Source organism: Falco naumanni, chromosome 2 (genome assembly GCF_017639655.2).
Source record: "Falco naumanni isolate bFalNau1 chromosome 2, bFalNau1.pat, whole genome shotgun sequence".
Taxonomy (NCBI): domain Eukaryota; kingdom Metazoa; phylum Chordata; class Aves; order Falconiformes; family Falconidae; genus Falco; species Falco naumanni.
The window spans coordinates 56,750,791-56,773,098 of record NC_054055.1 but is presented as its reverse complement, the minus strand read 5'-3'; the positions used below and the strand labels follow the sequence as shown (position 1 = coordinate 56,773,098).

The 22,308-nt window shown below is 41.1% G+C and overlaps 1 protein-coding gene across 1 annotated transcript in view; it reads left to right on the top strand.

The window, feature by feature from the left end:
- The window catches only part of ABCC4 (ATP binding cassette subfamily C member 4), a 159,538-nt gene that overhangs the window by 5,596 nt on the left and 131,634 nt on the right, over positions 1 to 22,308 (top strand). Inside the window, exons 2-6 of the mRNA XM_040584392.1 lie at positions 11,965 to 12,075; positions 14,288 to 14,408; positions 15,062 to 15,286; positions 20,921 to 21,010; positions 21,430 to 21,593. Of these exons, the coding sequence (XP_040440326.1) occupies positions 11,965 to 12,075; positions 14,288 to 14,408; positions 15,062 to 15,286; positions 20,921 to 21,010; positions 21,430 to 21,593 (711 nt within the window). The remainder of the gene's footprint in view (positions 1 to 11,964; positions 12,076 to 14,287; positions 14,409 to 15,061; positions 15,287 to 20,920; positions 21,011 to 21,429; positions 21,594 to 22,308) is intronic.

The window sequence follows — 22,308 nt, the reverse complement described above, 5'->3', positions numbered from 1 at the left end:
ACTTCGGAAGACAAACACCATTACTGTGGGTTGTGCCCCCCTTTCCCCTTCTTCCCCCAGTTTATATGCTCAGCATGCAGTCCCATGGTATGGCATACCTTGTTGGCTGGTTCAGGCCACCTGTCCTGGCGGTGTCCCCTCCCAATGTCCCGTGCCCCTCCAGCCCTCTCACTGGCAGGGCCTGAGAAACTGAACAGTCCTTCACTTAGCATAAACATTACCTGGCAACAACTAAACCCATCAGTGTGCTATCAACCTTGTTCTCACACCAAATCCAAAACACAGCACTGCACCAGCTACTAAAAAAGAAATTAACTCTATCCCAGCTGAAACCAGGACAGTATACACCCCTTATTCCATACCATTTACGTCATGACACACTTTCCACTACAGCCACCCTTCCCATCCTTTGACAGAATTCACAGGTATCATTCCCCTAGTCTGTGGACCACCCCTGTAAAAATGTCTACAAAATGTCCACAGATGTCGATTGAGTTCATTTAGTCCATGGCTTTGGGCTCCGTCTGTTATGGTGGTCACTCAGAAGAGAAGGTGGTGTGTTGCATGGGTTCATTGGGCACCAAAACCAGCTCAGCTCGGGTCGCTGCTGCGCTTGCACTGCGTCTTGTAAGGCTTGTCCTACCATGGTTCTGGTGGTTTCTGCTCTAGTAATTCCTATAACATGAAACTCAAATCATGGGTTACAATTTAAGGGTATATCCATTACAATCTCCACCCCTGGTCCCTTTGGACCAGTCCATAGGGCTTAATATTGCAATGAACTTCTCCCCTTGTCCCTGCTCCAGCTTGAACTTATCTACAGACTGCAGTCCCTTGTGGTTGTACCTGCTCCAAGAGGAGCCACAGCTATGATCCACAGTCTCTCCAGGGGTATGCCTGCTGCGGCACAGACTCATCCACAGCCACAGTCACTTCAAGGTGCACCTGTTCCAACACAGCCTTATCCATGGGCCATGACCATAGACCTGCTCCAGTGTGGCCCTACCCACAGCCACAGTCCCTTCAGAAGTAATCAGCTCCAGCATGGCCTTACCCTGGCTGCAGTCCCTCCAGGGTTGTACCTGCTCTGTCGTGGGCTTATCCATGGCCACATGCTTTGATCATGACCTCACGTACAGCCAGTGACACTTCAGAGTGTACCTGCTGTAGCATAGACTTAACCAGAGCCACAGATACTTCAAGGTGTACAGTCTGCAGCATGGACCTGCCCTCGGGCCACAATTCCTTCAGAGGCATACCTGCTGCGGCACAGACATAACCATGGCCACAGACACTCTGAGATATACCTGCTCGTGCATGGACTTATTCATGGCTACAGGAACTCTGGGGTGTCCTGCTCCCACACGGACTTATCCACAGGTCACAGTCCCTTTGACTCGAGTTCACGCTGGAGTTCCAGCTTGTCCAGTACAGCAGCGATGCCCTGGCCACCTGCCAGCCCCAGCGCATCGCCATTGCTGTTATCAAAATGTTCCTGGGCACAGAACAGTAAGATGATAAGCAGTACAGCAAGCAGCAAAAGCAAAAAGCAGCCACTAATGAGCAGTAGACTCTAATATACAGTAAGGCAAGCAAGCCCTATAGCAAGCACAGAAACCTGCCCCTTAATAGCTAAACAGAAATAACAGCTATAAATTCAAACTAGTACGTTCCAATCAAATCTGTTGTTATCTCGAACCTTTTGTGCCCCATGTTAGGTGCCAAAAAGGACTGTCATGGTTTAACCCCAGCTGGCAACAAAGCACCACGCAGCTGCTGATTCACCCCCGAACCAGAGGGATGGGGAGGAGAATTGGGAAGGAATGTAAAATTCAGGGATTGAGATAAGAGCAGTTTAATAGGTAAAGCAAATGCTGTGCATGCAAGCAAAGCAAACAAGGAATTCATTCCCTGCTTCCCATGGGCAGGCGGGTGTTCAGCCATCCCCAGGGAAGCCGGGCTCCGTCACACGTAACGGTTACTTCGGAAGACAAACACCATTAATGTGGGTTGTGCCCCCCTTTCCCCTTCTTCCCCCAGTTTATATGCTCAGCATGCCGTCCCATGGTATGGCATACCTCGTTGGCTGGTTCAGGTCACCTGTCCTGGCTGTGTCCCCTTCCAATGTCCCGTGCCCCTCCAGCCCCTCTCGCTGGCAGGGCCTGAGAAACTGAATGGTCCTTGACTCAGTATAAACTTACCCAGCAACAACTAAAACCATCAGTGTGCTATCAACATTGTTCTCACACCAAATCCAAAACACAGCACTTCACCAGCTACTAAGATGAAAATTAACTCTATCCCAGCTGAAACCAGAAAAAGTCTCTTGAATACTGCATTCATTTTTAAGTTTTGCTTGTTTAATTGCAAGATAGCTGTATTATGTGGAAGAAAATAATATTTGATAATCATGGTTTATGACCTAGTGAAGTTAAAATATGTGGTTAAAGAGTGCTAAATAGATTGTATTGGCTAGGGCAAGTGTGTGTTAACTATCAGAATGTTAGCATTTGCTATTTACAGTAAATATCTGTGCTCAGGTATGCAATTAGATTAACTCAGTATAATGAAACACTGAGGCTGTTTGCCTTTGGAATTCCATATGTAAAGTATGTTGTAGCATTGATGAGAGAAAATGTCCCTCATAATTCCTGCAAAACTTCAAAATTAGGATTATTCTGTACTGCTGGTTTTTCTTTTTTCCAAAAATCAATTCCCCCCCCCCTTTCTAGAAAATTCTATAAGGCCTCAAGTAGAGTGGAGGAGAGAGATAATACAATTAGATTTTGGGAGTGGAAGGTTAACAAGACCAACCGTTTTTTTCTTTTTTCTTTTTTTTTTTTTGTATCCCTGGACCCCAGCCACTTGAATACCAGCGTGAACTCCAGAGATGATTTTAATTCTTCCTATTTCCATTACTGTCAGAAAGGAAGTTAATGCAGAAATTGCTACCATTAGGTTTCAGCATTTGCGTTTTCTTTTGGAAATTGAAATCATAGACCATTGTGATCAACTAGAGTTTATGCATAACTTTGGTTTCAAGGTTTGAGCCTTTTTTGTTGTTGTTGTTGGTTGGTTGCTTTTTTCTATTAAACATATATGTTAGCTATAACACAGTTTTTAGATGCATTTTTTGAATGCCCACTCCAACTAAGTTTTTTCAGTAGTAACTAACTTGAGATTAGAAGCTTGTTTGGATGATCTGTTCTCTTCTGCAAAGTTAAAAGATGCTTTTCCCTTCGCTTTATGTAATTACTTAGGCCCTACTTCAATAAATAGCTTGTACTGAAATTTATTGTTACAAGGCATAATCTTCAGACCTGTGCATCAGATCTTTGGTATTTTGGATATTCTTCTTGGCATGTGGATGCTGGGTTTGAAATCAGTATTTTAATGATAGTCTTTGGAGTGCCATGGGTACAGGTGATGCCACTCCTCCATTCCCTGCTTCCAGGCCTTGCAGAAAGTATGCTTTCCCCTTGCCCCACCTGGCCCCTTCCTCCCACTTTCCCTTGTCCTGTTTGTATTACTTGCCATCTGCAACATCAGGAAGAATGTTAGAGTAAGCAAGTATTTCATACCTGGCTGATGCAGGATAGATGAACAGCACGAAAGTAGCCTGCAATAAATCCAATCAAATACCAGTTGAGTTACTGTCAGCATCAGAAGGTGGATATTCAGCAATTTAGCTGCTTACACTATGCTGTGAAAAAGCAACAGCTTGGAAGATGAGATGAAGCTAAGTATCAAAGGTTAATACAGTTTGGCATTGGAACTGGAAGCCTGAAGGGCGTTTCTGAGTTAATACTGCTTTGAAGTAATTTCATTGTATTCCTATTTTTTCCTACTGTTTAAGCCGCAGTAAGCTGGGGAGGGAAGTTGCAACCAAAACACCAGTTGAAAAGTATCTGAAGAAGTACCAGAACTTACTCTGTTTACTTTATAAATTGTAGATGACTGCCTTAGTAAGGGTAAGTGGGAAAAGGCAGCTTACTGAAGAGGATGGGCAAGCATCTGAAATAGAGATAGGATTTTGTTTTAAAAAATCATCACATGATGATACAAACTGTTGTGAAATTTATGAGTTATTGCAAAATAACACTGGAGACTGTCAGTGTGTGTCCTTCTGTCTGTACATCCTATCCCAGCAGTGCTCCTCCAAACTGAGAGCAGTGGGAAATGAACAGTACAATGAAGTAGGTAGACACCTGAGGTAAGCCATGGAGGATAACCAATGTGGATTTATAATCAAAAGGTCCTGTGAGGAAACCCATTTATGTCACAAAAACCCCAGCTCCAAAGTAGGTGAATAAAGAGAAAGAAATACATGCTGCTTTGCAGCTTAGTAGTTGAAGTAGTGCTTCCAAGCTGCTCAGGGAGACGAAATCCTACTGTTATGGAAGAATTTGAGTAAACAAAGACTCTCCTGTGCAACTGTTGAAAAATAACTGGACATTGAGTGTAAACAGATGATGCTTGTACTGTAATGGACAAATAGGCTAAAGAGGAATGGGGAAAATGCTGTTTATAAATCACCTCCTTAAATGAAGTAGTTGATGAGCGTATACAGGATGTGGCTTTGACTGGGTACTTTAAAATTACCAAGAAGTTAAACTTTTGCCTATAATGACAAAAGGAAAAAAAATTCTATTTAGGAAAGTAGTCCATGTAGTCTGTTTTTTCTGAGATGGCTAGTGATAAAACAAGGGCTTTTGTGAAGCTGGTGTGAGCAAAATTTTGCACTTGCACAGAGGAGGATACTGTATGTAATGTGTTAATGAATGACTGTGGTGCAACTTGTTGTGGGACTAAGGGCAATTGAAGCCTGGGGTGCACCCAGGGCCCTAACAAAAACATCCATTATTTTGGGATGTTTTTAATTTATGTCAGCTTTGTAACATAATTGCATATGCTTCTCGGCTGATGTTTTATGACGAACTCTCAGTTTATGGAGAACTTGCAGTACATGCATGGGTTTCTAGAAAGCTCTGCAAGCCTGCTCTGCAGTGTGAGAATGGTACTTTTTTGAGCATTTGCAGGCAGGACATAATGTAAATCCAGGGTACAGTAGGTCTCGTCCCTGGGTTAATAAACCAGTTGAGCTGGACATGGCTATTAGTTTAATGTACCTATCTGTAATGTTTTTCTTCCTTGACTGAAAGGAAATTCTTTTGGGATGCTAGCAAACCTAATTGAAAAGCTTTCTCATTTAGGAAATTTTATTTCATGTATGAAACAGAGTAGCATGGCTATTCTGATTGCATAATGACCCTGCCTTTCAGATGGCAGGGCCTGGCTGTCTTACACAGTCAGAAGGGGATGACTTGAGACCTCCCCTTGAAGTCTTGCTTCTCTTACAAGGGTAAGAAAAAACTGTCTGTCTGAGCTTTTTCTGCAGACCTTAGAGGCTTTCCAAAATCCTGGTGGAGTTGCTCTAATTACAGCTGGTAAAAATTGCACTTTCCTGAACAACCAAGTGAATTGTGGCTGGTTGACTATGTTGTAATGTTACAGGGTGTGTAATGTCAGGGTCCAGGAGTAGGGAAATGCAGGAAGTGAGTGTTTATATTGTGGCCTTTGTGTATCTGCTGTTTCAGAAATGAATCACTTTCTTTTTTTATCAGTGCCCAAGGTACTGCTGTAGAGGTGGAAAGCTTTTTGGGGTCAGAGCAGTGAGTTACAGTTTTGCAGTTGGCTATCTCTTGGGTTTGTACCAGGTTACGGAGTGATTTTTTGATTTATTTTTAATCTGTATTCCTAGTGACATCAGTATTCTGGCAGTAACAGGGACTAATTCTGGGCTTCTTTCCAGACTGATGTCTTTGATCAGCTAATCGCCTTGATAGAACAGAGGCATTCCCAGCCGAACAGAAGGTACTCAGGATTCTTCCAGATATTCACAGTTTTATGTGTAGCTCATGCTAGCAAAAATTTGGGCTAAGCTCTTTGGAAGGCATCATGTGAACCCTGTGTTTTGAAAGAATGACTAAAATGAGGTGATGTGCAAGAACCAAATAATTTTTCAAAATTCTTAGCAAACAGGAAGATACCTGGGGAAAGAGAAGACAGTGATTAAGTGGTCCTATTTTTATTTAAGTTGAACAGCTTCTTCAGAAGAAAATACAGAAATGTGGGACTGAGGTGCAAGTCTTTCCTCCTTGCCACATCGCTTCTCTCTTTCTTCAGGCAATAGACTGGTAGTCCATTTTATGTCCAACCGTGGGATAAGAGGAGTGGTTTGCATCACTATATGTATTTCTGTTCATAACAAGTTCTACTTTTCTGTGGGCTTTTTTTTTATCCCCCCTTGAAGATACCAGTGTTAGCTGATCTCTGTTTGGACAAAAGACATACCACTCTAACAAATAGTCTTCCTGTATGGTTAAGTTGAGGTTTCAGGGATGTTTTTTATGTAGCCATTGCTTTATTTGCCAGCTTCCTTTAACAGTACTCTTACAGCAGTCTTTAATTTAACTGAGCCTTCAGGTAAGAGAAGGGCTTGGTTCTTTTACTTGTTGGGAGTGTGTGACTCGAGTAACGGTGGGCTGTGTGAGATAGGTTGGATCCAGTTCTGCTGTAAGTGCAGAGAATTCCACATGGTGTAATCTGCATGTGGCGTCCTGGTGGAATTTGTTACTTTAATGACGGAATATGCATTCAGGACGCATCAGGGATATGGTGAAACTTGACATGTTCTTGCCCTACTGAGAATTTGCAGTGGATAAATAAAGACCTCATTCTTGGGCTGAAAGCTCTTTAAGCACTAAGTGTAATTTGAAAAGAAAATTGTTTAACCTTTTTCTAAAGTTATTCAAGTACAGTCCATAGTAACACAACATACTGTTAAAAGCTTTTACACTCCTAAGACCTCCATAGCAGTAGCTATTGAAGATGAGTGTTTTGGGGGGAAAGTAGTAAGAAAGCTCAACAGTGGGTGATTTTTTTAGGTTTTTGCTTCTTTTTCTGCATTTTTTTTCCTAACCCTACAAAAACTTGCGGGCTTCTGCTGAGTCTTTGCCATGTTGTCCATTATAATGAGTCACAAATTGAGTTCCCACAGTTTTCTGCATACTCTAGATTGGTTTTCCTTGCATTCTTTAATGTTAACATAGAGGTTGTAGTGCAATACATTACTGTTTTCAAAATTACGGTTTTAACTATGGAAAAATGTGAGAAAACCTGAATTTGCACTAGGTCTCACTGGAAGTAATAGTCCGAAACCCCTGAGATTTTTGGCAGTTTTTCCCTTGCACTTTTGTCTCCATCTGCTACTTGATTTGGAAATACAGTCTCATAGCATGTACAGTACTTGATTGGTATGGAGATGGGGGGACAGAAGGGATTTGCTACAAATCTAAGAACTCAGTGGGGTAGGTGTATCATCAGGAAATTTTTTGAGAGGTTGGCTGTAGCAATCTTACAGACTGGAGATGGTTATCATCTGGGTCCTTTGCAAGTGGACTATGATGCAGCTCTGGTCTGCACTTTCTGCTGCTGTTGGCTGTTGTACTGAATCAAACTGACATCAGGATACAGCAGTCACCCTCAACAGAAGCATTTTTCTTCCTGTGGCCTGGTTGTGGTTTTTCACCATATGTTGAAAAGCGTAAGTAAAGGAATGGTGGAATGGTGTTCTACAGAGTAACGTTAAAAGCTTTGGTTTATTTTTTTTAAGTGTGTATTTAGGTATATTTTTAAAATGTCTTGTATTTTCCTCTGTGCATTCTGCTACACGCCAATAATGGACAGCACTGTTCAGCACTGGTGAGGCCACACCTGGAGTCCTGAGTCCAGTTATGGGCTCCCCAGTACAACAGAGACATGGACATAAAGGAGAGTGTCCAGCGAAGGGCCACAAGGATGATGAAGGGACTGGAGCACCTCTCCTATGAGGAGAGGCTGAGAGAGCTGGGACTGTTCAGCCTGGAGAAGAGAAGGCTCAGAGGGATCTCATCAATGTACATAAACACCTGAAGGAAGGGTTGTAAAGTGGGTCTCGGTGGTGCCCAGGGTTAGGTCAAGAGACAACGGGCATGACCTGAAACACAGGAGGTTCCCACTGAACATCAGGAAACACTTTTCCATTGTGAGAGTGACCAAGCACTAGCACAGATTGCCCAGAAAGGTTCTGGAGTCTCCATCCTTGGAGCTGTCTGGACATGTTCCTGGGCAACTAGCTCTAGATGGTCCTGCTCGAGCAGGGAGGTTGGACTGGATGACCTCCAGAGTTCCTTTCTAACCAACCTCAGCCATTCTGTGATTCTGTAATAAATATCCTATTTATGCTCTTTGTTAAATGTCAGAATGATTTTTGTTTTCGTCACCCTGGCAGCAGTAGGGAGCTAGTGCAATCTTGTAACTGTTTCCATAGCTGTGAGAAGGATCGATCTCTGTATTTTCCTGAAAAGGGCTGCCTCATCCTCATTCTAATGCTAAAGGAATTGGAGAAGATAACTTCTCTATCCTTTTCTGTCAGAAAGGAGACTTGTTTATGGAGCACACTGTATGATAATACTGATGTTGCAAGAGGAGGAATGCTTGGTTTTGGCCACATGTGTGAACTGAAGTCTGCGAATCTTTCCTGTAACTGTCTGTCCTGCAGCAAATGGAGTCTTTCTTGTCCAGCAGGCAGAAGTTACTTGAATGGCCTTGAGATTATTTGCCTCATGTCTGCTTTTTACCTGTGGTCGACAGCAAAAACTGAGGCCAAAGAAGAAATGTTTCAATGGAACAGATCATGGTGTCAAATCAGGAAGAAGCTCCTCTGCACAATTGATCTTTCAGACATTTTGTCAGGAGCTGTACGGAAGTTGTGGCAGTGATTTGGGCCCTGTTTGATCAAGCAACAGACTTGTCTGACAAGTACTTTCTGTTCCTAATTGTACCTTTAACATGCATTGCGGACTTAACATCTCACATATACACATCTTCTGTACTCACTCCAAGAGTTTAAAAGGGCTGTTAGGCATCAAAGATGCTACTCTAAGGATAGAGGCTTAATTTTTGCATGAGTCACACATGCTAAAGAGTGAAGGAAAAACAGTATTAATCCCATTTGTTACATGCAGTTGTGCCATGGAGCCTGTGAAAATGTTTTTTGAAACAGTTCTATCTTTGAAGAAACTCTCTGAGCCTCTTCTTCTAGGGTTCAGTCTGCCCCTCCACCCTCTTTAAAACAAACAACGAACTCCTTATAAGACAGTGTGTACAAAATTTAATTGTAACGTGCCCGAGCAAGAAATGCAAAGCTAGTTGATGAGTATTCGTAATCACTGTTGTGGTTGTGAATAAATAAATGCCCTCATTGTAAACCATCCCAGTTTTGAATTCTCACAGAAAATAATACACTTCACCTGGGGCACCAGGTGCTCTTTTAAAAACTGCATTGGTGAAGTCAGGGGATAATTAAGCATCAGAAACTGAACAGCAGTTATGAACTTTCACAAGCAATTGACCTCAGACAAATACCTTTCTGTGAGTGCAAGAGTAATTTTTCCAGAACAGGTCCATCCCTGACCTGTTGGCTCAGATCATGTTGACCAACAGAGAAAGTTCATGTGGGAAACAAGCCTGAGAGCCAAAATCCACATTTCTTCTGGAAACCAGTTGTCCTGGTATCAGCTGGGATAGAGTTAATTTTCATCTTAGTAGTTAGTACAGTGCTGTGTTTTGGATTTGGTGTGAGAACAATGTTGATAGCACACTGATGGTTTTAGTTGTTGCTGGGTAAGTTTATACTGAGTCAGGGACTTTGCAGTTTCTCAGGCCCTGCCAGTGAGAGGGCTGGAGGAGCACGGGACATTGGGAGGGGACACGGCCAGGACAGGTGACCTGAACCAGCCAAAGGGATATTCCATACCATGGGACGGCATGCTGAGCATATAAACTGGGGGAAGAAGGGGAAAGGGGGGCACAACCCACATTAATGGTGTTTGTCTTCCGAAGTAACCGTTACGTGTGACGGAGCCCGGCTTCCCTGGGGATGGCTGAACACCTGCCTGCCCGTGGGAAGCAGGGAATGAATTCCTTGTTTGCTTTGCTTGTGTGGGTGACTTTTGCTTTCCATACTAAACTGTCTTTATCTCAACCCATGAGTTTTCTCCCATTTACTCTTCCGATCCTCTCCCCCATCCCACTGTGGGGGAAGTGAGTGAGCAGCTGCGTGGTGCTTAGTTGCAAGCCAGGGTTCAACCACGACTCCAAGTATCATGGGTTCAGTAGAGAGACAAAGGAAGTGGCAAACTGCAAGTTCCTTAACTCCCCTGTTCCCACAAAGCCATGCTGGGTCCTGCACTTGGGAAACACACCACTTACAGGTTTGGGGCAGTGTGGCTGGAAAGCTGCCCAGCACAAAAGGACCTGGGGGTGCTGGCTGACGGCCAGCTGGACATGAGCCAGCAGTGTGCCCAGGTGGCCAAGAAGGCCAGCAGCATCCTGGCTTGTGTCAGAAACAGTGTGGCCAGCAGGGCCAGGGCAGTGATTGTCCCCCTGCACTGGGCACTGGTGGGGCCGCACCTCGAATCCTGTGTTCAGGTTTGGGCCCCTCACTGCAAGAGGGACACTGAGGTGCTGGAGCGTGTCCAGAGACGGGCAACGGAGCTGGTGAAGGGTCTGGGGCACAAGTCTTGGGAGGAGCGGCTGAGGGAACTGGGGTAGGTTAGTCTGGAGGGGACTTGCAGAGAGACCTTATTGCTCTCTATAACTACCTGAAAGGAGGTTGTAGGCAGGTGGGGGTATGTCTCTTCTCCCAGATGATGAATGACAGGACAAGAGGAAACAGCTGCAAGTTACACCAGGGGAGGTTTAGAGTGGATATTAGCAAAAATGTCTTCACTGAAAGGGTGGTCAAGCAGAACAGGCTGTGCAGGGAGGTGGTGGAATCACCACCATCCCTGGAGGTGTTTAAAAAGTGCCTAGATGTGGTGCTTAGGAACATGGTATAGTGGTGGACTTGGCAGTCCTGGGTTGGACTTGATGATCTCAGAAATTTTTTCCAACCTAAATGATACTATGATTCTATTCTATGATTCTGCACCTGTTTCAGAGGTGTCATTCTCTTTTGTTCTGTCTTAATTGTCATTTTTGTGCTTTCTGCCATGCATGTCTGCCCTGTGGCGTCCAACTGAAACTTTTTGGACTTCCTTGACCTGTAGTTCAGGTTTTAAGAAAGAACTAGGTGCATAAAAGCTGGTCTTACTGTTCCATGTCAGTGTTATTTGATGTAACAAAATATTGTGTTTTCCAACAAACCTATGGTTGCACTATTACAATTTGTTTTCAAAGTGTTCTCATAGAATACTTCCAAATACCTGTCCACCAAGGAAACTGAGCTGTTAGATAATACTTTCCTTTTTTGAACCTACACACTGTGACAGTGTGCTTTTTGTTTATATTTCCAAATACGGGTAAGATCAGTTCTAGAAATAATCCATTATTTACCCATTTTTACATTTGAGTGGTTGTTTTGAATTACTGACCTTTAATATTTGTGAAGATGGCATTTGAACAGCCGCTAGTTTTTTTCTTCATGTAATTGAATAGCCATGCTAGTTACAAGAAAAGTCTTTAATATGTATTATAATTTTATTTACAACTCTGTCCATATTTTAATAATTGGATTAAGTTCTGTTTTCTCCTAAATATTTAAAGGAATGCTAATTTTTCTTAGATATAAAGGAAACACTAAGAAAACAGTTGCCTTAAGGCCAGGAAGAGTTGTCCTGGTTGTCTGGATGCCTGAGAGTAAGGTGTTATGGGGCATAAACAATTTTAGGAAATAGGAAATGTTTTCCCATCAGTAAAATGGGGGTGACTTAATTCTTAGTTAAGAGAAAAGTACAGTAAAACGTCTGGATGTTGAGCAATGCAGGAGACAAGGAGGGAAGAAAAGGGTAAAGTAATATCTAAAGAAATTACTCTTTTGGTCTGCTGATCAGTTTATTAATAATTTGTATTTAAATACAGGTGGTTAAATCCCTTATTTATTATTGGCCATAAACGGAAGCTTGAAGAAGATGATATGTATAAAGTGCTGCCAGAAGATTCCTCAGAGAAGCTTGGAGAGGAATTGCAGTGGTAAGGAGAAAAGTAATTGTTCTCTTTCATTGTATTTCTGCTGGTAAAGGTGAGAGTCTTATTCCTATTCTAAAATTAAGAGGTTGTTATAAAGTTTATCAAGGTCTACTATTAAAAATGCTGAAGAATTAAGAGTAATATCTAGAACTTGTTTACTATGGAAACATTTTAATTTTTTCAAGTTACACATAATGAAAATGCATTAGAGTATTTTTATTATGTCATTTATAATTAGTTTGACATTTTGCAGAATGCTTGGAAAAGACGACTTTTCAGTAATTGTTACTGCAGTAATCCTTAATAAATTAATGTGAATCTTATGGCCTGTGGTAGAATAACTATGGAAACTTTTTAAATTTCTCTTTTTAAAAGTGGGGGAAAAGTTCTAGGTTTTTTTCTTTGTTTTTGGTTTTGAGCACGAACTGAATTAAGTGTATTTTGAAAATATGCCACTCTGGTAAAGTGGATAAAATGCTTTGGACATCTAAAAGCTTTAATCTAGGAGGTGGTTTTATTTTGTTATAAATACTTTCATGGACTATGTACCAGTTCATGTTGTTACGGACCCAGGAGGATGTCTCTTTTTCTTTTAATAGTGAAATACCTTGGAAGAATAACAGTTTATGTAAGTTGTCTTGACTTTACAATAGAGAAGGGTTTTGTCTTCAAATAATCTTTTATTAAATATAATTAGAGGAAGAAGTGTCTCCTAGTGAAAGGTGACCTCTGTATTAAGGAAGTGTGGCCTTGCTGTTCTTGCCTTTATGCTGAAGGTAGAACAAATCAACTTTCCTAAATGGTTGGAATGAGAGGCTACTCAAGAAGTAAAAAGAATCCAGAAATGAAAGGTTATGGCCAGGTCTTACATCATCCTGATCTCAACAAATTAACTGAAGAAAGAGAGCCAGTGATCAGCTCATAGGAGCGCAGCTTTTAACATCTTTGTAGCTGGATAGCTTTGCCAAATTCCATGGTTGTGTCTTGAAGCAGTTCAGGGAATTTGCTGTGGGAGGAAGATGTACTCTTTTCAGTGACTCTTACTGTAAACACTCATACGTTCCATGAGTCAGGAAATGGTAGAAGATACAGCATGCGACATACAGAGTGGTTTTTAATTCTTCAGCCTACTTGGCCAAGAAGCAGAGAATCTAATTCAGAAAGAGTCACCTAAGGAAGCAGCCTTTTCTGTTGGGCCAGCAAACCCCCCAGAACCTACACAGGTTCAATTCTGATTCTGAAGCATTTAGACAATAATATTACCCTGCTTTTTTTGGTTTGTTTGTTTTTTTTTGTTACAAAGATTATAAAAATAATAAAAAAAGAAAAGTTTTCTTGTCCATACAGCATGCTTCAAACTTGTATGCTTTGTTGCAAAATAATTCGGCTTTCATGCCTTAGACTTATTTCAGCCCTCCAACTAGCAAGGTCAGAGAGTCTGGCAGAAAATATTTAGCCTCCAGAAACAAGGGGGAATATCTTGTCTGACAACGCTGGGCTTTAAGAAGTCTGCTTAAGTTCTGATATTTTGTTAAAATCAAGCTTGTTATTACTGTCTCTGATTTTAATGTGAACAGATTGTTTCCTGCTTGTGGGCAGACACGTGGTAATGCAAAGGTCTTTGCCACTCTGCTGCTGTAATCCTTGCCTTCAGAGAGATGTGTGGAGTGTTAAGTGACAAAATTGCTGCAGACAGTTCCCCCTGCTCTTGTGCCCTAACTGCTTGTCCTCACTGAAGCACATAGGAGAAAAAAGAAAGAGCCAGACAGCAGAAAACATCAGAAAAGATTGTTCTCACAACCTTTCTGGGGAAATGCAGAGCTGATAGGATGATAAAGACACTTTGTGCTGTCTCAGTTTAGTCTGTAGTCAGGAGATCATATGATAATAGGCTCTTAACTAAGGTGAGTGACTGTCTGAACTGAGAGAAGATGGAAAGAAAGGGTTCCTCATTGGCAAATGTGTCAAAAGTATATAGTAGTCAATGGTGGTGAATTGTTTGTGATTATGCAAGAGCAAATAGGCCTATAATACTAAGTACTACCTATTTATGTGAATGAGAAAAATAACTATTTCTTAACTTGTTTTATATTTTTGTTTTGTTGTATAAAATTGATCATGGCAATCTGGCTGTAAGTCTGAAAGTATTTGGTTCCAGGTAATTGCCTTGTGATTTTACTTCTGTCCTCTAGCATACTTGTATTTTGTTTGTCAGGTACTGGGATAAAGAAGTGCAAAAAGCAAAAAAGAGAGGAAAAACACCACATTTAACAAAAGCCATTATTCTTTGTTACTGGAAATCCTATTTAGTTTTCGGAATTTTCACAATGATTGAGGTAAGTGGTGTCAAATGTCATACATCATACTTCTTAGCTAACAGCAGTGTGAAACTTGGCCTCTTAGATTGCATGATACATACCGGTGACTTCAGGCTGAGCTGTTCAGAGAACCTGTAATGTTCATGTACTCTCTCAGAAAAGTAAAACAGAGCTATAGCCCCATAGAGACTGAAAAATTGAGTTGTAACTGTGGGATTTTGATGTAGAACAAAGAGCTGATTTCAGTGGAATATTTTTGAGACATTACAAGCCACTGACTTGCTTTGTAAGGCTTAGCTATATTTTATGTATCTGAGGAGGGTGCCCAATAGAAAAAAGTTTTTTTTGCTGTATGTAAATGGCTGTAAAGGACACACTGTCATTGTTAAAAATGGCAGTGTAATATATATTCATGCAATCCTTATAACATCAAAGTTTTTACTGGTAATTAAGAAAGTTATTTTTAAAGATTCAGTTAAATTTTATTGTGGAACATATATCTTTTGGATTATGTGTTGATAAAAATTGGCTTGACATTTTAGAGCACAGTAATGACAAAATAATATGGGATGTGACTTGAGGTAGTACTTGGTTCTTGTCTGGTTACAAACTTGGGTAGCATAGTATGATATGAAATTGTTAATACTTTCTTCCCCTTCTCTTTCTTTCAGGAAACCCTCAAAATAATTCAGCCAATATTTTTGGGAAAAATTATTAATTATTTTGAAAAATATAATTCCTCCAATGAGGAAGCTTTGAATATTGCATATTGCTACGCTGCTGCCCTGTCTGTGTGTACACTTATTCTAGCTATAATGCACCACTTATACTTCTATCATGTACAGCGGGCTGGCATGAAGCTGAGGGTAGCTATGTGTCATATGATTTATCGGAAGGTAAGCAAACCTGTTTACAGGTATATTTGGCATTTGAAAATTATTTCATTAGGGGAGTTTAAATATACAGTTATTTGTTATGTTCATGCTTGCAGTTCTATCAAAGTTACTAATTTGTAGAAATGTAACGCATGCTGGTATGTATCAGACCTTAAGTGTATATATGTGCTTTTGCTCTCTCTTTGGTAATATGGTGTCTGAATGACAACTCCAGTCCTCCTAGTGGAAGTGGTGAATTAAATAAAAAAGCTTAGGAGGAGCTACTGATTTTTGCCTGCTTGTGCTGTTGGAGGGGGGCCTCCCCATTGCTGGTGGAAGGATTCTGTGCTGGAGCAGTAAGAGGCAGTCAGCATAAAACAGGAGAGGGGCAGAGCTCCCAGGAAATGCTGGCAGTTACTCAGCCTTACAGTTGCATCCCAGCAGAGGACATCATGCTTGGCTGTCACCATCTGCTTCAGCACTCTGTCACCTGGGAACTGCTTCACTGTTCTGTGTCTCACCCTGCCTGCCCCTGTTATGGTTAATGGTGGGACATATTTATGTTTTATTCCAGCAGTGCTGTAGAACTAGTGAGTTGCCTCCTTTGCAGGTCAGAGAGGCTGCCCCCCTCTCTCTGGGCATCCATCAGGTTAGTTCAGGGGAGGGGCAATGGTACTGTGGTGTCACAGCACTAGCAAAACTAGCTAGCTGCAAGAAGGCTTTGACCAGCCCATACCAGGTTAACTTCAATAAACAGTTCCCACACCTTGCGCCGGCACAGCCACCGATCCCCCATAAGGTTTCAAAGGTTCATCTACTGTCTGTGCTGTTTCTTCATCCTCTGCAGGCCAATCTGCTCTGCTTCTTGCCTCCACTGCATCTAGATTCTTTCTTCTCCTGGCTCCTCTTCCAGCCAGCCTCTCTTCATCTGAGCCCCCTTCTTCTCTCGGCTTTTCATGGGGCCTCTCCTACATCCAGGGTGCTCTTTCTCCTCCTTCTGCTTCTTCTAGGTCAGGGGTCCTCAAACTTTTTAACCAGGGGGCCGGCGGGCGGATGAAGTGGCAGGCAGTCATCTGCGGCTGCTTGGTTTCCCCCCCCAACCCCCAGCCGGGGGTGGGGGGGTTCTGTAAATACCGGGGGCCAGATTGAGGACCCTGGGGGGGAAGCCATATCCAGCCCGCGGGCCATAGTTTGAGGACCTCTGTTCTAGGTCTTTCTTCATACAGTCCTTAGAGCTATTTAACTACTTAGCAGGAACCAGCCACAGCTGCACATTATCCATGTCAGCCAATCCACTGCCCCTGAAGCCAGCCCAGAGCTGTATATTATCAATGTTAATTAATCTGCCTTCATTCTTTTACAATTCCTCTACACTGTGGTACTGCTGGGTGCTCAGCATCTGCACCTTTAGTATCCCTCCTGCCTGGGATGGGGAGAAAGAAAGGAGTGGGGAGAGGAGGCACGGTTCAGAATAAAGCTGAATCTTAATGGCAGGATAGAGCTGTTTTTTATTATCAGTTACTGGTTTTACTGTGGGAGTACTGGAGTCCTTCATTAAAGCCTATACAGTGTGAGAAGGGATGTACGTTCAGTAAGCTGTGTTTTCTTTGCTGTCTGTGTGTCCTGATCGAGAAATAGCTGTCCTTAACTACAGATGGAGCCAAGGCTACTGTCAGATGGAAGGTGGAACAAGAGAAGCTATGGATATTACCTGCAGGAAGGAGTTGAGTGGCATCCAGGATGAAATGCTGGCCTTGGTGTGCTCTTGGAAGCAAGCAAACCAATTGGAAATGTCTGCTTCCCTCTTCTGAAGCTGTTGGCAATATCCAAACCATTGAGCCCATCTTGGCTTCCATGCAGGAAGCCCCTGCTGGGGGATGCTGAAAGGGAAAATGCCCTATCTTTCTAGCTTTAGTGCTATTCTCATAGTGACCTACTGATTCTTACCTCAGCGGAGAAGTTTAATTGAAGGATCAGAACTGTAAAGTTTCTTTAGAATGGAAAGAAGTCCATGTTATTTTAACCATTAAGCATAGGTACAATCACTTAGGGCAAACACTTGTACTACTGGTATAGGTCATGTGGAGATTTGGGCTAAGCAGTACAGGAGAGTAAAAATGTCCCCATTGTAAGTGGTGATTGCTTTTCGTGCACATATTTATTCTCCTCCCTCTTCTGATACCTTGGAAATTTATCCTCTGGGAACTCAGCTCTAACATGGCACACTGCTTTCTTGTACATAAACATATCTCTAAGGTATTAATTTACTAAACTGATTATCATAACACAGTTTGAAATTCATAAAATACGTATATAGCAATGTTGTTTGTTGCTGTCTTGATAGTAGCATAGAAGCTTGGAAAAGAAATGTTCATAATGTGCACCCTTATTTCTAGAGATGTGATTAGATGGAAAATTAATCTCATCTCATAAATGTTTACTCCTGAGGGTGAAGGCTGAGGTCACAGCAGAACATTGATAAACTTTTCTAATAATTTATCTTCGTTATTGGAGGCTTACAGATGGGTCATACTTTCTCTTTATCCTCATATAGAGTTTTGAAAGAATCTGGATGCTAATTTACCAGCACTTTTGTGGTGTTCATTAATTGCTGTAGTAAATAAAAACTTGGATTTGCAAGGATGAATGGGTTGGATGAGAGAGCATCCTTTATAGAGAACTTCAATTGCTTGTAATTCTTAAGTTTTAGACCTTTTTTCATTTAGTTAAAATCTCATTTACAACCCCCCTGTATTCAAACTCCAAGATGTTTTGTGACAGGTAAGAAGTATTAGTGATTCACGCAGAAAGCTTGTAACAAAAATGAAAATGGAATCTCTCACGACTCACAATCTCCTGCCTTAAAACCAAAGGCTGCTTATGGGAGGCTGATTTTTTTTTTTTTTTTTTGAAGACTTAACTTTTAGAAGCTCTTTGAGGTTCAGAATAAACACTAAAGCAGTTTAAGCTATGGAGTAGTTGCTTGAGACAGAAAGCAGCCAAAAAGGTGTCAGGATTTATTTGACTGAACAGTTTTATTATTCCTTTCTATGGTCAGTTCTCCCTTTTTGACATGCTTTTGTATTAACTCTTTGGGGCAGGGAGAGATTAAGAGATTAAACCACTAAAATAGGAGTAGGGAAGGCAAAGAATGATTAAAGAATTGAAATTAGCCCTGTGCAATTACATATGGAGGGAAAAAAAGTTTCACCTAAGACATCAAGCATACAAACTGCTCTCATTAGTTCATATAATTTAACCCTTTTTCCTTGAGAAGGGGTACTTGCTGGGAAATAGACCTGTATGGAAAATGTATATGGAGAAAATCAAGCAGATCTTTGTGCTGACAACAGACAGATAATTGGCAAATGTAAAAAAAATGTAATTTGGAACTACAGTTGCTTTTTAAAAAGGTGTGTGGCTCTAGATAATCTTCAGGAGTATTTTTTACCTTCAGAGTGAATTCCTAAATGTTTTGGGCAAAGCAGTATTTAAAGCCACAGTGTACTAACTTTGACTGGGATAGTTAATTTTCTTCATAGCAGCTCGAATGGTGCTGTGTTTCAGATGTAGTAGAAAAGGAAAGTACCAAAACAGGACTTTTGGGTAGAAATTGGTTATATAAGCAAAGCTGTTGCTGCTTTCTGCCATTTTTTCCATTTCCTTCTGTATACTTTGCAGTCTAGACAGATCCATACAGCCAGGAAAATGTAAGGCTTGTTTCACTTAAACAAAACAAAAAACCAACCACCCCACCCCCCAAAACAAAACAAAAAATCTAAAAATAGTGCTACTTCAAAAGTAGTTTTGAAGCAGGAATGGAAGAAGAGACTGAAATTGCATCACCACTGAGGATGGGAACAGCTGTGTCTTCCCTGAGAAGACAGATCAGTCACAGACAAGCACCCAGCTTTTGGCTCCAGTGCACGGTTCCTCCTGAGATTGTTGGTCAAAATGAACTGGGCAAATACATTTTGAATCTGTTCTTGCTGCCTGTGTCTGAAATGGCTGGGAATAGGTCAGAGTGGTGACTCAGGTGGAGGGTCCAAGACAGACCCAGGCTGTGGGCCACTGGCAAGATACCTAGAGTGGCTCAGGTGGACCTCAAGTACCAGATGTGCCTGTGTTCTAAAGGAGTAAGTAGCAGTAGAGGCTGTAAACAGACCCTGGTGGGCAACTTCTTCAAACACGCATAATTTGAACTCCAATTGTTGTGGTCTATGGATATCTAACAGCTTTTCTAGGAGCTTATCAACCTTGATCTGTGGCATGGAGTAAACATGATAGAAATGTGGATGTGCTGTGGCTGCATTACCTGCAGGCAGCTTTGCGGAGGATTTCAGATGTATGAATAATGATTTTTTCAAATAATTAAATCTTGTCTCTCGTATACCTAGTATCCTAGATTTATTATTGGAATATCAGAGGAATTTCTTGGCGGGGTTTTAAATTTTTCTGCCTGCTGGTTTAAATGAAGTAAGGGTTGGGATTCTCTTTGTGATTATTATCTTTGTAACACAACAGTGAGGTGCCAGAAATGCAAGACACTTGGTTTGAAATGATGCTTTGAATAGTACTTTGTCTGATGTTCTTGCACCAGATTTAAAATGCTGGAACAATATTTTGGGAACAAGTAGTGCTTTTCAGGTTAGATTATTGATCAAAAAGGAATCCTAATAATAACTGGAGAGGGAGAAGTAGATGTGCACCACCCAAAAATGTGAAGTGTTTTTGAGGACTGAACTATTCCTGTTACAGGAAAACTTATAACACATTTTGTTTATTTTTTACTTGTGCTGCAAAACTGTGTTTTTGTTCTAGCAAGTGTAGAAGGGTCTGTTGTCTGCATCCTTGGGCTATTTCATTTTGGATCTTTGCAGTAATGTCTGGACTGCATATTTCCAGATGTGATTTGGGGGGGTTGGGTATGTGTGTCTGTAATTGCATACTATTTTCTACTGATTCACTTATTTATTAACCTGTCAAAATGTTTGATATTTACTCTTGTTGCTTTTCATAGCATGTGATAAACTTCATTTAATATAATTCAGAAAAATTAGGATTTTACAAGTGTTATTAACAAGGGAAATATTTATTTATTTGTAAAGGGATATTAACTCTGATGTGCAAAGACAGAAAGCACACTTTGCAGTGTTAGCAAGAGCTGTTAGTGTAAAATAAATAACTTGGCTTTTTTGTCTTCTGTCAGGAATCTCATTCAAAACAGAATTCTTTCAGTTGGCCAGATACTGTCCTGATTTTAATTTGGTCTTCAGGTGGAGTTTTCTGTTCCTCTTTTGAACAGATGCTCATAATGTGGGAAAGAGCAATGCAAATGAAAAGTTACAGGACTTTTGTTTAGTTTTTCCCATTTTTAATCACTTTACACATGAAGATAGTTACGACACTTTTGTTCTTGCAATTCTTCCCTAGACTTCTTTTTATACTCTCTTCTTTGTGGCTTTCTTCAGAATATTTAACCTAACCCACATGTTAACTAAGGTTCTTGAACTGCACCCAGATACTCTCAGGCAAAAGCTGAGATGTGCCTTCAGCTTTTGCCCTGGTGTTGGTATTTGTGTATTATGTTCTATGTATTGGTGTGCTGTGCTCTGTAAGCTGCGACAATCTGAGACTGTTCTGACTTTTTTTTAGGCACTTCGTCTCAGTAACGTAGCTATGGCAAAAACTACCACTGGTCAGATAGTAAATCTTCTGTCAAATGATGTGAACAAATTTGATCAGGTAAGTAGTATTAGATATCTTTCCAGGGGCCTGAAGAAATTGTGGGGTTTGAGTCAAGAAGTTTTTGTTTACAACTGGTGATAAAGTGTTTCTTATGAACTTTTTCTCTAGTTGTGTCTTGAACATCATAGGAAGAGCAATACTCTCTTAAAATATGGGAGGAAAACATACTCACTCCCCCTTCCACCCCCAAATATTTTCCAGCTGTTTTCCTAAACTCAAGGAAATGTTTGTTGGTGCATGAGGATAAAACAAAATCTGTACTAATTTGCTGACTTTCTGGATGTTAGGCACCTCTATGTATGTTTAGGCCTCTGAATCTGGTGCAGTACCTGCCGCAAGCTTCCTGAACTTTGTGTTATTAGGGTTTAATTTTTTAGCTAAGACCAAAAGTTAAATTTTTTCTATTATTTGCGTAGGTAACAATTTTCTTGCACTTCCTGTGGGCTGGACCAATTCAAGCTGTAGCAGTAACAGTACTTCTCTGGATGGAGATAGGCCCACCATGTCTTGCAGGAATGGCAGTTCTAATTATTCTTCTTCCTGTCCAGACCTGCATTGGGAGGCTTTTTTCTTCCTTAAGGTAAGGTCGCATGTGTTGGGTTGTAGGTATTTTCTGTCCTGGGTTTTAAAATGTGCATACTGGATGGAAGCGGAGTACTGCTCTGAGATCAGTTTCTGTCTGGTGAGGTTTTTTCTGCATTGTCTTTTATCTTTCCCAGTGTTTTTCGTAGTTGCTGATGTGAGCTTTCTGAATTCCTGCTCAGGGACTTGAAGTGATCTGTCTTCCAGACATGCTGGAAGTATCTGCTACTCATTAGCTGTCCAGTATATTAGAAGAGTTGGACTACTTTTGTATCTACCTTGCTGTAGATCTTGGCATAGAAATTGCGTAACTCCTTGAGCTTTGCCTTCCTGCATTGATGCTTAGGGAGTGTTTACTACAAAGGTGATACTGTCAGTTCTGAAGTTCCCTTCAGAGGGGAAAAAGAGGAAGGAACTGAGAGAGAAAGGAAGAAAAAAAATTATGATGCTGGTTTTGATGCCAGCTATGAGGTTTCTAACGGTATGGTTCTAGGCTGTGGAGATATAAAATGAGTTTGCAGTAATTTTCCATTATCAGACAAATTTTAAGTTGTTTTTTCTCTGACTTCCTCCTAGATTTAAAAAAAAAAAAAAAGACTTGCCTCAAGTGGGAATACTGAATTGTCCTCAATACTCTTGCTTCCTAACTTTTTTTTTCTTGTATAAATTAATTATGCTGTACTTACATCACAAGTTTATAAATGGCTTTTGTC